Below are 14,130 nucleotides of genomic sequence, written 5' to 3' on the forward strand. Positions count from 1 at the left end.
TGCTCGACATGTTCTTGACCTGGGTTTGGATGTGAGCAAGGGCCAACTGCTTCTAGAGTCGGCTACTCTCAACCATCCTGGAAGCTGTGCTGCTTTAGAGGGGCCGAATTGTAGGCTTCCTTTTAGTCTGGGATTCCTGTTCCAGTGATTCCTCTGAATTTCAGACTGTGCTAGAAGCTGGTACTGAGATCTTGCTCTGCTCCTGGGGGTCCTAATCACATAGCTGCTGAGAACTTGCTCCTCTCTTGGTACACACCCAGGACCTATGGCTGCTCCTGGGAGCAGGTCTTCTTAGCCAGCCCTGAGGACTGACCCACTACTGGGTAGGGGGTAACAAAGCTTGTCAGGTGGCACCTATTCCCATCATGGCACCCTGGTATGGGTCTAGGACTTCTGCTTACCGAGGTGCGGAGCCTTTCCCTTGTCCTGGAGTGCTCCTTGTAGCCATTTCCTGTCCAGGCCCCTTCTTCAGTGTATAGATGGACCCGTCTGTCTCCCAATATGGACCTGGGCTGGAAAAATGACTCTTTCTCTTGGATTTCTCCATCAGGATTCAGTTTGGTGTATTTTTCTGGATGTTTGGCTGGGAGCTCACTGTACTTCCAGCTACTTCACCATCTTGACTTTGACTTCATATTAGATATTTCACATTTCAGTAGGGGATGATCATATCATATACTACAACAATCTCACTGTTTCTTTTTTTCTTTTTTTTTGCTGGGCAATGAGGGTTAAGTGACTTGCCCAGGGTCACACAGCTAGTAAGTGTCAAGTGTCTGAGGCTGGATTTGAACTCAGGTCCTCCTGAATCCAGGGCCAGTGCTTTATCCACTATGCCACCTAGTTGCCCCAACCTCACCATTTCTAAAAAAAGCACGTTGATCAGTTGCCTTGTGACCATTTCTCTGACACTGTCAATCTAGATCTTGTCTTCCCCAATTAGCATGTAAGTTCCTTGAGGGCAAGGACTGTCTTCCTCAGTGCTTGGCACATAAAAGATGCTTAATAATGTCTTTTCATCTATTCATCCTATTTCATCATAGTCTTGGGTATCTTACCCATAATTAAGTTTCTGATATTAAAAGTAATAAGCAAGCTCATCTTCAAATCCCCAAAACATTTATTTAGAAACAGTTCCTCCCCACTTCCCTGTTGGCATATACACAAAAATATACACGTATATATATATATATACACACACACACACACACACACACACATACACACAAATACACAGCTACAGGTGAGTATATAGTAAAACAAATATATCTTCCACATGGCATTAGAAAGATGCTCCTCATTAAGGATGGTAAGGTGGGTACTCTCAAATTTGGGTTGATGGTCTCTCCGAGTTTTTAGGTGAAGCTATACAGGTCAGAGTTTACACAAGCTGTAGATGATTGGCTGAACATCTTTCATAAAGCTCCTGTAGAGCCAAGTATTTATAGTGCTCAAGGAAGCTGTGACCATTCTCCATCAATCCTTTAAAACATTGCAGTTTATTCATTTGTTGAAACAGATTAACCTGACCCTCCAGAATCGTAATTCGGGTAATGAGGGGTTCCTGGTTGATGGGGGGATGGGGTTGGTGATAACAGGGGAGTGATGGATGAATGACTGAATGGAATCCCTCCATTGGCGAAACTGAGTATTTGAATGTTACAGTGGAATGTATATGACAAGCTTTGATTATTATCACAGATCCAATTAGGGTTATGTACTCAGTACAATGAGATAGAGCTCTTAATGTAACTGGCAATTATTGAGCTCTTAACCTAGACACAAAGGATAAATGTCCTTAGAGAGTATTGCCATCATGAGTTCAAAGAGGCCACAGGAGAATTCAGGTTCACAGTTGATGAGAGAAACAAATACTTAAGCAAAATTGCATTACTGTCTAATTTATAAATTAGATCCATACATGTTTTAGCATATGAATCATGCTCATTTGGAGGAAGAGAAGTTAGTTCTTGGAATCATAAGTCTTCCACTAAAGGTTTTAAGTTCCTTAGAATTATGGCTTTTAATGGTTTAAGCTCCATTGGTATTTGTAGTGCCTAATACTATGTACACAGTGGGTATATTTGTGGATAATAATGCAAAAATTCTAAATTGGATATAGTATCATAGGTGAAGAAAGAAAAACTCTGGCTTTTCTTCCTCCCACTGAATTTCTGAAGGCCATCAGAGGGTATGGCTTTTGATTTAAACAATTTTTTAATTATAAATACAAATACATGGTTTGTCTTTCAACAGTCATGAAGATCCATCAAGAATAAGGGGAGTTGAATAAATATCATATACTGGCAGGTTAATACTTAGAAAATAAATTCAAGAATGATTGGAAGATATAGGTTGAACAATTCTAATCAACTTCCCACCCTTGATGTATACTGACAATTGGCAGGAGACACTTAAACAAATATTTAAGTAGCCAGGAATATTTTTTTTTCCATTAGAAAAAAAAAAAGACCTGACATCGACATCTTAAGAAGTGAAGTCTTCATCTACAATACAATAATTAGCATTTCTCCTTCATTCACTGGAAGAGATAACAGAAGCTTTTTTTTTGTACTTGTCTACAATTTCTTTAATATTTTCCAAGAAATCTTCAGCAATGAATTCTTCACATTCTCTGTCTACTCTAACAATCTGATCCTCAAGGTGCTTCTAGAAGAAAAAAAAATGAAATTGTCAATAACTTAAAACCAATGAATGCACAAAGAAAATCCAAACTATGGCACTAAAAATGATGCAGTGAAATTTTTACTAATATTTTTGGTTTATGATGATCTAGTTTTAAAAGTATGAGATAGGTTGGTAATAAGTGCCACTGTGCTAAGGGACTTTGCCAAAGGCTGCATTAAAATCTGAGCAAAAGAAAGACTGTCCTCAAAGAGCTTACATTATAATGGCGGAAGACAACACCCAAAAGTGGGGTGAAAAGAGAGGGGAAGGGAAGGTCCTAGCTTGGGGAGTGGGGAGGAGTGATAGAGGGATGAAGTTGTGGAGTCAAAAGTACAGTTGGGAGGGGAATAAAGGATGGGTAGCCTAGGTTTCTTCACAAAAATGGAGGCTCTAGAAGGAAATCAGTTTTTGGTTCATTTCACCCCTTAAGATATATGTTATAGAAGTCTTATCAATAAACATTTTGTCTTGTAGAATGACAAGTTAAAACACGTTCTATAAAACAGAAGGAGAAATGGAGCCTGGTGTGTAAAATCAAATACAGGGGCACAGTGTGTGGCCTAGGCCAGGAAGGGACATCTGGACCTATATACAGCCTAGAAAAATGTTTTACTTTAGAAGACAAAAATATTCCTTGAAGAAACAAGTCTTAGTTTAACTCTAGTTAGAGTCCAAATAGGTCAAAGAAAAACTATTTCCTATTAGGTTTTAGCAATTTATTTTGCTTTGATGACTTCTATAAACTATGTCTCTGAATAGTGGTTGGTCAACCTTTGACCACTCATTTTGATTTCACCCATAGCATTGAAAAGCACCTCAGAGGCTACCTAGTCTAACTTGTATCTAAAAAAGAATACTCTTTACAGCCTACCCAAGGGTTCATTCGACCTTTGCTTGAAGACAGTTACTAGGGGGTGTAGATGAAGAATCTCCACTCCCTCCAAGGCAGCACAATTTCTAGGAATTTTAATGTATAATTCTGCCTTCTATGGGCTAAAGCAGAACAAGTAAAACCCCTCTTTCACATAATAGCCCTTTAAATACTTGAATAGTAAACACGTACCTCATCCCCCCCTCCCATTTCCAGATGAAATGTCTTCTATTTCTTCAAATGATATAATTTTTTAGATGTCCTCCAGTTGAACAATGTCCTTCATAAGAAGTTATGAGTCAAGAACTGAACATCACATTCTAGCTTTGGTTTGACTGAGATAGAGAACAGAGGAACTATTTCTTCCCTATTCCCATATTCCATGACTATTTTTTTTTGGGGGGTGAGGCAATTGGGGTTAAGTGACTTGCCCAGGGTCACACAGCTAGTAAGTGTTAAGTGTCTGAGGCCGGATTTGAACTCAGGTTCTCCTGTCTCCAGAGCCGGTGCTCTATCCACTACGCCACCTAGCTGCCCCCTTTCATGACTATTTAAAAGCAATTTAAGATCACAATTTTTTTGGGCTGTCTTTTATTTTACCTTTACCTTTGCCTCAGAGTGAATTTTTAGTTTAGTAAAATTTCCAGATTTTTTCAGATGAACTATCTTGCCATACTTACCCCTATTTCTTTCTTTAAGTAAAAACAAGAACAAGTTCATAAATGAGACTTTATTACAATCTTACTAGATTATTATTAGATTAGGGACTTTGCCAAAGGCTGCATTAAAATCTAAGTTAACTATATTTATAGTATTCTTTGGATCTATTAGACTAGTAACCTAGTTTTTTTTTTTTAAGGAAAATGAATTTAATTGGGAACGATATTTTTGATGAAGACATAGTTCTTTTTTTTTTTTTTTTTTGGCAGGGCAATGGGGGTTAAGTGACTTGCCCAGGGTCACACAGCTAGTAAGTGTCAAGTGTCTGAGGCTGGATTTGACATAATTAATTTTTTTTTTTTTAGTGAGGCAATTGGGGTTAAGTGACTTGTCCAGGGTCACATAGCTAGTAAGTGTTAAGTGTCTGAGGCCGGATTTGAACTCAGGTACTCCTGACTCCAGGGCTGGTGCTCTATCCACTGCGCCACCTAGCTGCCCTGACATAGTTAATTTTTAACTATTTTATCCTTGGTTTGTTTTTTTCTCAGTGAATTTAGGATATACAGAAAATCTCAAAAGATTTGAAATCCACAGCCTAAAACTTTAGCATTAATTAGTAAAATCCTTACGAGTTAAGTTAACTTTATATTAAAACCCAGCAATCTGCTACTGTTGGATGTTGTCTTTGGTGCTTATCACTGTGCAGAGATTAGGCAGTTTGAAAATGTCTGTAATGTTTATGATTACAATTGAAGCCACAGACATGCACAGAACCTAATCTAATTAGTGTAGAGCAAAATTTTTGTAGAATATAAAAATTAGTTTTAAGTGTTTTAAAAATAGGAAAATAGAGCTTTAGCCAAAGGAAATTTAAATTCAGAAAGATCTCAGTGTTTCCAACAAACTTTTACTTACTTCGACAGATCCAACATGATTTGCAACCATTTCTAAGAGATGTTGTAAGTTATTGCTCACTTTTCGTCTTTCTTCAGTTGTTGTTTGTAACACCAGCTGGAATCTGTGGAGTAAAACTTTTGTTTAATTCATCTAAGAATTTTAACCAGTTCCTTGCAGGTTGTAAGGACTTAAAAGGATGGGTTGAACCAACATAACTACTGCACCAATCAAAATCCGAAAAGAATATTTTATAGAGCTAGAAAAAATAATAAAAAAGTTCAAGTAGAAGGACAAAAGGTCATGAATCTCAAGGTGTGAAAAGATAGCAATTGATAATTCCTTTGATCTCTATTGTATCGATTTTACGATGTAATTGATTTTATGCTGTATTGATTTTTTGGGGGGGTGAGGCAATTGGGGTTAAGTGACTTGCCCAGGGTCACACAGCTAGTAAGGGTTAAGTGTCGGAGGCCGCATTTGAACTCAGGTTCTCCTGACTCCAGACTCGGTGTTCTATCCACTGTGCCACCTAGCTGCCCCTGCTGAATTTTTGATTTTTATAATGGTCAGCACCTGTCTCAATTTACCCTGTTCAAATATGTAATCTCTCCTCATCTGAATTGGCTTAAAGGCATGGTTGAAAGGAAGTGTTGCTATAGTTCTATGAGAAAATAATGGGTTTTGGAATGCCCAGAGGCCCCCTCTCTTCGAGGGGGTTATATTAAGATTGATTGGATTGACTTGATTGAAACCACATCTACCTCAGAGCCTGGCTCTCAGGGGGTGAGTTCTCTGACCCCTGAATCTTCTGCAAATGGACCGCCCTCAAGTCCAGTGAACCAATGGATTTGGGTGATGCTAGCCAATTAGCTTGCAGCAGTGTGTAGGGGCCACCTCTTATCCAGACCCAGAGGTAGCTTCTGCTCTCACAGGCACAGGAACTTCCTGAGACTCAGAGGTGTTGGCAGTACCTTGTGCAAGGCTTCTGAATTTTCTGAACTCCACATGTTCTCTCTTTACTAATATTTAATATACTTTAAAAAATTCTTAATGCCCCCAACTGGTGCAGTAGCCTCTAAAGTAGCAAATATATGATAAACCCCAGCTAATTTTCCCTATCCCTGGGACAGAAATAGGGCAACCATATTTAGGTTTTTTTTGTTGGTGAGGCAATTGGGGTTAAGTGACTTGCCCAGGGTCACAGTCACTATGTGGAAGAGGTCGGGACAGGCCTGCCTGTCTCAGAGACCAACTCTATCCACTGCTCTATGTTGTGTCCATTTTGAATGAACTCTCCCTAAAGAGTAATGTGACATGTGTTCTTACCTTAATTTTTTGACTTGCCCAGGGTCATACAGCTAGTAAGTGTTAAGTGTCTGAGGCTGGATTTGAACTCAGGTCCTCCTGACTCCAAGGCCAGTGCTCTATCCACTGCATCACCTAGATTTAGTTTTACTTATAACAGTCTCTAGCTTCTTAAACTGTGGGTCATGATCCCACATGGGGTTGTGTGAATGTGGGGGTCGCAAAAAATTTTGCAACAGTAAAAGGCTATGTATAGCTATTTTGTATACTTATAGACCTGAGTGCATGTAAAAATTTCTTGGGCAAAAAAGGGCAGCCAGTGGGAAATCTGTTTGCTAACCAGTTTAATGTGGAACTTCTGTTATAGGTAAATAACTGACCTGCCTAAGCTGGAGCCCCTCCGCCAAAGACAATTGTCCTGATTTAGGGGTAGTTCTAATTTTCTAGTCAAGAGGCAGCTGAGTTCAATAAAGCAATGAATATTCCTTTATTGTTAGAGAGGGGTATGATCAGCCACACTTGAAACCCAACCCACTTTCCCAATCAGAAGGCTCTCCATCTCCCCCTACCTACTTTTTTTTTTTTTTTTGGTGAGGCAATTGGGATTAAGTGACTTGCCTAGGGTCACACAGCTAGTAAATTTTAAGTGTCTGAGGCTGAATTTGAACTCAGGTCCTCCTGACTCCAGGGCTAATGCTCTATCCACTGTGCCACCTACCTGCCCTCCATTCTTTTCTTGTAAATTCTCTTTTCCTTATCATGAGGGTGGCTGGCTTGACTGACAGGACCAGTACATGTCACTGTTAATAAGCTGATCTTGCTTGATGAAATGTGCTTCAGTTTCCCTTTTATTGCATATTACTCCCAAAAGGGTAAAAATGGAAAAAAAAAGTAGGGAGGAAGGAGGTAGATAGTACTATGTCTTAAACTGTATTACAAAGCAGTAATTATTATAAGAACTTGATTTGGTACTGGTTTAAAAAAAAAAGATGTCAATCATGGGAAAGTATTAGGTACATGATATACAGAATCAAACAAACATTGTAGCATAGTGATTAGATAAACCCCCCAAAGGTCAGTCACTAGGAGGACTCACCATTTGACAAAAAATGTTGGGAAAACTGGAGAATAGTTTGGCAGAAATTGGGTATAACTAATATTTCACCCTGCATATCAAGATAAACTCCAAATGGAGTTTAAGCAAATCAGAAGAGAAATTTAGAAATCACCTTTCAGATTGATGAATAGAAGAATTCATGACCAAACAAATGACAGAGAGGACCACAGAAAACAAAATGCATAATTTTGATTATATAAAATTAAAATAGTTTTGCATAAATCTTATGTAATAAAAATTAGAAGGGAAATAGCTAAGTGGGAAAAATCCTCATAAAATATTTCTCTGATAATGGTTTTGTTAGAAATGCAATGGGGGCAGCTAGGTGGCACAGTGAATAAAGCACTGGCCCTGGATTCAGGAGGACCTGAGTTCAAATCTAGCCTCAGACACTTGATACTTACTAGCTGTGTGACCCTGGGCAAGTCACTTAACCCTCATTGCTCCATGCAAAAAACAAACAAACAAAAAACCCAAACAAACCAAAACAAAAAAAAGAAAGAAAGAAAAAAAAAGAAATGCAGCTAACAGTCCGAATAGCGTTAGCAGCTCAAGTGTTGCTAGGAGCTCATAGCTCAAATAATCTAAGCAGGCAGCAGAGGGTGGGTGAAGATGGAAACTCTTCTGAATATGCCGAAGAGAGTGCACTGAAGTGAGGTCCCATACCTTGATTTATACCCACCAAGGGTTCCTCTTGACCAATCACATTACAGTTCCATTTACATACAGCATTATAGAAACAACTAAACACAGCATATAGTACCAGCCTCCCATATATGGTAACTGTAATGACCAATCGGATTGTATCAATTGACCAATAAGACTGCCCTGTTAACAACCAATCAGATTATACCAGTTGACCAATCAGATTGTGACACTAGGCCTTAACCTTATTCTGGGCAAGAATGTCCACTCCTCACTAGAACAGTGCTGTGTTAACACACATAAACATACATAACTTGTCAAGAAGTAAAACTTAAGTTGGGGTTTAAACATCAGGGTCATGTGGGAATCACCTCAGGTGCCTCAAGGTGAACTCCCAACTTAGCTTGGCTCCCATAAAGTGCAGGCCCCGCTCAGGCCTAAGTCCCAGGGGCCTTGGCTTCTCAGAGCCTTGTATGCTGGGCAGCTGGGAAGCTTGTGCAATAAAGTTGTAGGGCTTGAAACTAAACTCACTCTCTGTCTTTAGGGCTCTGAGAAGAGTCCAATAAGGGTCCTTTCTCTCAGTTTCATAGCCAAGATATATATAGAAGAGATTCAAATTTATGAGACTATGAGTCATTTCCTAATAAATAAATGATCAAACAAAAGTTTCCAAAGGAAGAATTAATGCTACAATGATATTTTAAAAATGTTTGAAATCACTAATAATTAGGAAAATGCAAATTAAAGCAACTCTGAGATTCTACATTACACTTATTGAAAAAAGAAGGAGGGGCTGTGGGAAAACAGGTATACCAGTGCACTGTTGGTAGTGCTATGATACGGTCCAGCTACTCTGGAAGAAATTTAGAAGTATGCCCAGAAGGTAACCATACTCTTTGATCTACTTATAAACTACCAGGCTTATACCCCAAGGAAATCAAAGAAAGAGAAAAAGGATTTACATATACAAAAATATTTACAGCAGCTCTTCTCTTAGCAGACAATAATTGGAAACTGTTCTATTTGGGAAAAGCTAAACACATCAGAATATGAATATAATGGAATACTATTGTGAGATAAGAAATGCTGAAATGGACAATTTCAGAGGAAACTATGGAGACTTTTATGGACTAATGCAGAAATAAGCAGAATTAAGTCAATTTATATAATGATAATATGATAGAAAAAACAACTTGGAAAGACTTTAGAATTTTGATCAATGCAAAAATAAACCATGAGTCCAAAAAGAAATGTTTTTGGATCTAATTAATGTGGGAATTTGTTTTGCCAGACTATGAAGATAGGAATTGAGGGATTTCTTTTTTAAATATATTTTAATTTGCTTAGGAGAGGAGAGCAGTAGGATAGATTAATAAAAAATACTTGTTACTTGAAAAGAAAAAGAGGAACTTCTATCAATAGAGAGAAAAAGTAGAGTTATGCCTTCAAATGTTCTTTTTAAAAAAAATAGCATATTTTCACATTGGCTTCCATTATAATTTATTTGATTTCTTTCCATAGAAATAAATTTAGCTATATCATGTAATAAGAATAATATAAATATTCACTTTTTATTCTATTAAAGGGATATACATGTGTGTGTATGTTGTATATACACACACACAAGCATACACATATATATTATGTATGTAAAGTTGCACTTGGTATATTTGTACAAAGCTTTTTATTTTTATGTAATAAAAATAGCTAATTTTACTATATCATCTGTTGGTGATATATGCATCCCCTATCCACAGACATTCCCTGGGACTATTTGCCCTTATACTCAGTGGTCTGCCCTAGGCTTCTGAGTAATTCCAAACCTAAGTCTATCTGCTTTATAGTTTTATAAAGGTATTCTTGTACAATATGGGAAGGTATATGTGGGTAGGTTGTAGATGAATCTTTTTTTTTGCGGGGCAATGAAGGTTAAGTGACTTGCCCAGGGTCACACAGCTAGTAAGTGTCAAGTCTGAGGCCAGATTTGAACTCAAGTCCTCCTGAATCCAGGGCCGGTGCTTTATCCACTGCACCACCTAGCTGCCACCTGTAGATGATTCTTTTTTGGTGACCATCCATATTTCATACACTGTTTCTGCTTCTGTAGTTTCAATTTCCCCTAAAAAATTTCTATTGTTCTTTTCCTTGATGGAAACAGAAGACAGAATTGAAAGTTGCCAGATGACTCCAGATGAAGAGAACAGCAGAAGAGGAGTTTACATTGAATGACCTCAATTTTCTTGGTAAGAAGTGAAGCTTCCATTGGACAGAGATGGGAAGAGGAGGGAAGAGGTAGGAGGCTTGAGGAGAGAAGGTTTGGAAAAGATTTTATGGGGAATGAGATAGGGAAGTAATTAGGAAAAAAATAAAAGGATTATCTTGATGCAGTGAGGCCTCAGATGAAACTGGATAACATTCCATACCTGGAATATCCTGCCAAACTGCCAGTGCCTTCTCTATCAAAACTACCTTTCATTTAGTTTGTACAGTCATCTCTCTCTCCCTGGAAATCTATCTGTCCATCCATCATCTTGTCTCCACCAGTACTCTAAGTTCTGTGAGGACACAGAATATTTCATTTTTGTCTTTGCATCTCCAGTACCTAGCAATGACAGATACTATCAGCATGTGAAATTTTGTTGACTGATTTCTTTGGTGCTTTTATCTCAAATCTTATAGATGCTAGTCCTTTATTATCTTTTATTGTGATTCCAAAATACTTTAGAAGACTTGTGGTCAAATGCCCACTTCTCTTCTAGAAGTGTAGTTCTTTCCTTCTACAGATTGCTTCTTGTTCTTTATTCAATATATTAGAGTCTTTTTTGCTTATCCATTTTGTCAATTTTTCTTTTAGTATTCCTGAAGGTCTTTCTTCTTGAAGACCAATGAGACAGAAATGGCTGGTTTAATTAAAATTTTACTCATTAATAATTTAAATTGTTTTGATTAAATGAAAATTCTCATATTATACTTAGATATCATAAGTTATCTAAGAAATCATAAGTTATCTAGGTATCATTTTTTTTTTGCAGGACAATGAGGGTTAAGTGACTTGTCCAGGGTCACACAGCTAGTAAGGGTCAAGTGTCTGAGGCTGGATTTGAACTCAGGTCCTCCTGAATCCAAGGCTGGCACCTTACCTACTGTGCCACCTAGCTGCCCCTAGGTATCTTTTCTTGACCAATATCCTGATAGTAATAAGGAGGAAAACCAGTCCAAATGCTAAGTAAATGGGTTTAATACTACATTTTCAATATTTTGCTTGTTACAGGTTACTGCTTCTGGATCATATCCATACTATTTCAGTTTAAAAAGTTTCAAAACTTTACATAAATTTGAATCCTTATCTCAAAAGACTCATCTGAATAAAAGGTGAACTTACTGCTGTTGAAAGTCATCCAATTCACTCATGGCTTCGCTGAGGCCCTCATTAACTCCACTTTCAAGTAAATGTTTATGTTTATCCAGGGACTCCACCTCAGTGGTAGATTTTTTGTCTTTCTCTTCAGCTTCCTTCAAGGACAAAGTCATAAGTATGATGTTTTAAATTGACAGACATTTTACATATTTATTCCAAGTAATTCTTTTAAAAGACTAAAGGCTTACAGAAATAAAAATATTTCCCTTGTGCCTGCCCCAGTTATATAGTGTTCAACTTGTTATAATGTTGCACATATAGGAAATAAAATTTCCTGCTAGGAATCCTATGGTTCTATTATTTCATTATAGTAGGCTGTCTAATATTTATTTGGCGGTACATCCAGTCTCTAATACTAGGAAATTGTGTGATACTTGATGCAGAAGTTAGATTTTAAATTTTCATTTGCAGATGATGGAGTCTTATCCACATAGAGATTATATAATGAAAATTATAGGGTCTTAAATATAAAAATATCAGATATGGGGGCAGCTAGATGGCACAGTGGATAGAGCACCGGCCCTGGAGTCAGGAGTACCTGAGTTCAAATCCGGCCTCAGACACTTAACACTTACTAGCTGTGTGACCCTAGGCAAGTCACTTAACCCCAATTGCCTCACTAAAAAAAAAAAAAAAATCAGATATGGGAAGCAGTTTGCAAAGTATACTCTACTTGGAATCAGAAATTCCTGAATCTGAATTTAACATTTGTTAGTTATGTGAGCCTGGGTAAGTCACAAACCTCATGACCTTTATTTGATCAACCCCAGTTTCTGAAGTGTCATGTCTATGGCTATTTCTGCATCTGACCTTACAACAGACTGACAGACTATATATGCCATGCCATTTTTTTGGTGAGGCAATTGGGGTTAAGTGACTTGCTCAGGGTCACACAGCTAGTAAGTGTCAATTGTCTGAGGCCAAATTTGAACTCAGGTCCTCCTGACTCCAGGGCCTGTGCTCTATCCACTGAGCCACCTAGCTGCCCCCATGCTATACTCTTGCTTTGTCTATTGAAACCCCCAGCTGAGTTAGGTAGATATCATTTCAAATTAATATTAGAAATCACAATAATACTGTGGTAACAATAACAACTGGGACAAAGAGCTTAGTTTTAACATCTATTTCTATTAATTAAGGTAAAGGAGAGCCTATGTATTAATGGTTAGTCCCTAGCCTAGTGATGTTACAGATTCTGAGCCTGGCTCCCACCTGTGAAATATAAGACTTGTGGAAAAAAAAATACAATCAATGCATTAGCGGTCTCTAATCAAGGAAAAGTCTCTAATTTCTTATGGAAAACTAATGGGAGGGCATAACAAGGATGACACTTCAATAGATGGGCAAATATGGATGTGTTGGGATCTGCATTTCTTTTTCTTTTTGGTGAGGCAATTGGGGTTAAGTGACTTGCCTAGGGTCACACAGCTAGTAAGTGTCCACTGCGCCACCTAGCCACCCAGGGATCTGCATTTCTAAAATGAACATATATATATATACCTATATATGAATCTACATTGATATCTATATTTACAGATCTAAGATAGAAAGGAAATATTAAAAAAGAAATAAAATAAAATAAAAGAAATATGTTTAACATATTTTTATTTTCTAATTTACTATAACCTAATTTTGAGTGACAGGGATTGGCCCTGTGATTTTATTTTTTTACTTTATTTTATTTTTTGGTGAAGCAGTTGGGGTTAAATGACTTGCCCAGGGTTACACAGCTAGTAAGTGTTAAGTGTCTGAGGTCAGATTTGAACTCAGGTCCTCCTGAATCCAGGGCCGATGCTCTATCCACTATGCCATCTAGCTGCTCCCCTGTGATTTTATTGATATGAGGAATTCCCAGATAAGGAAATTCCTTCTACCCATGCAGAGTTTTAGGGAACTGTCCACAGCACAGAGAAATTAAGTGACTTGCTCAGGTACATAGTCATTATGTGGAAGAGGTTGGACTAGAATCCAGGCCTGCCTGTCTCAGAGGCCAACTCTATCCACTGCTCTATGTTGCATCCCTTTTGAATGAACTCTCTCTAAAGCGTAATGTGACATGTTCTTACCTTAATTTTTTGTTGTTTAAGATCCTTCAGTTTTTGGACTTCATCATTTAACATTTTTGTACTCCTCTTCACTTCTGCCACCATGGTGTTCACCTTGAAGAATAAATCTTGGGTTTAAAAATCATCAGAACTACCACCAAAAGATGTTAACAATTTAAATGTGTTTGTTTTTTGCAATGATTAACCAGGTAACCAGATTATTTCTGTCAAAGGTACCGCCATCCTTCCAGTCTTCCAGGTTTGCCCTCGATTCTTCCCTTTCTCCCACCTCACATATGCAATCAATGATCATATTTCACCATTTCCACTATCACAACACCTCCTGCATTGGACTCCTTCTCTCTACTCATATAATTATCTCAAAGATAAATATACTGTTGCTGTGGGGACTGCTTTTTGTGCACAAGTTAGACTCGATGGCTGCTCTCAAATTCTGTGATTTTCTGCAACATGTTCTTTAGCC

At 37.9% G+C, this 14,130-nt stretch overlaps 1 protein-coding gene across 2 annotated transcripts in view; it reads right to left on the reverse strand.

Moving 5' to 3' along the window:
- Positions 1-1,214: 1,214 nt before the first annotated feature.
- Positions 1,215-14,130, reverse strand: part of NDC80 (NDC80 kinetochore complex component) — a 52,035-nt gene continuing 39,119 nt past the window's right edge. For both annotated transcript variants that reach the window (XM_043968901.1, XM_043968830.1), the window contains exons 14-17: positions 13,668-13,760; positions 11,566-11,696; positions 5,135-5,237; positions 1,215-2,670 (exon numbers count right to left, since the gene is read on the reverse strand). In XM_043968901.1, the coding sequence (XP_043824836.1) occupies positions 2,536-2,670; positions 5,135-5,237; positions 11,566-11,696; positions 13,668-13,760 (462 nt within the window). In that variant the 3' untranslated portion in view covers positions 1,215-2,535. The remainder of the gene's footprint in view (positions 2,671-5,134; positions 5,238-11,565; positions 11,697-13,667; positions 13,761-14,130) is intronic.

This window comes from Dromiciops gliroides, chromosome 1 (assembly GCF_019393635.1).
Source record: "Dromiciops gliroides isolate mDroGli1 chromosome 1, mDroGli1.pri, whole genome shotgun sequence".
Lineage (NCBI taxonomy): Eukaryota > Metazoa > Chordata > Mammalia > Microbiotheria > Microbiotheriidae > Dromiciops > Dromiciops gliroides.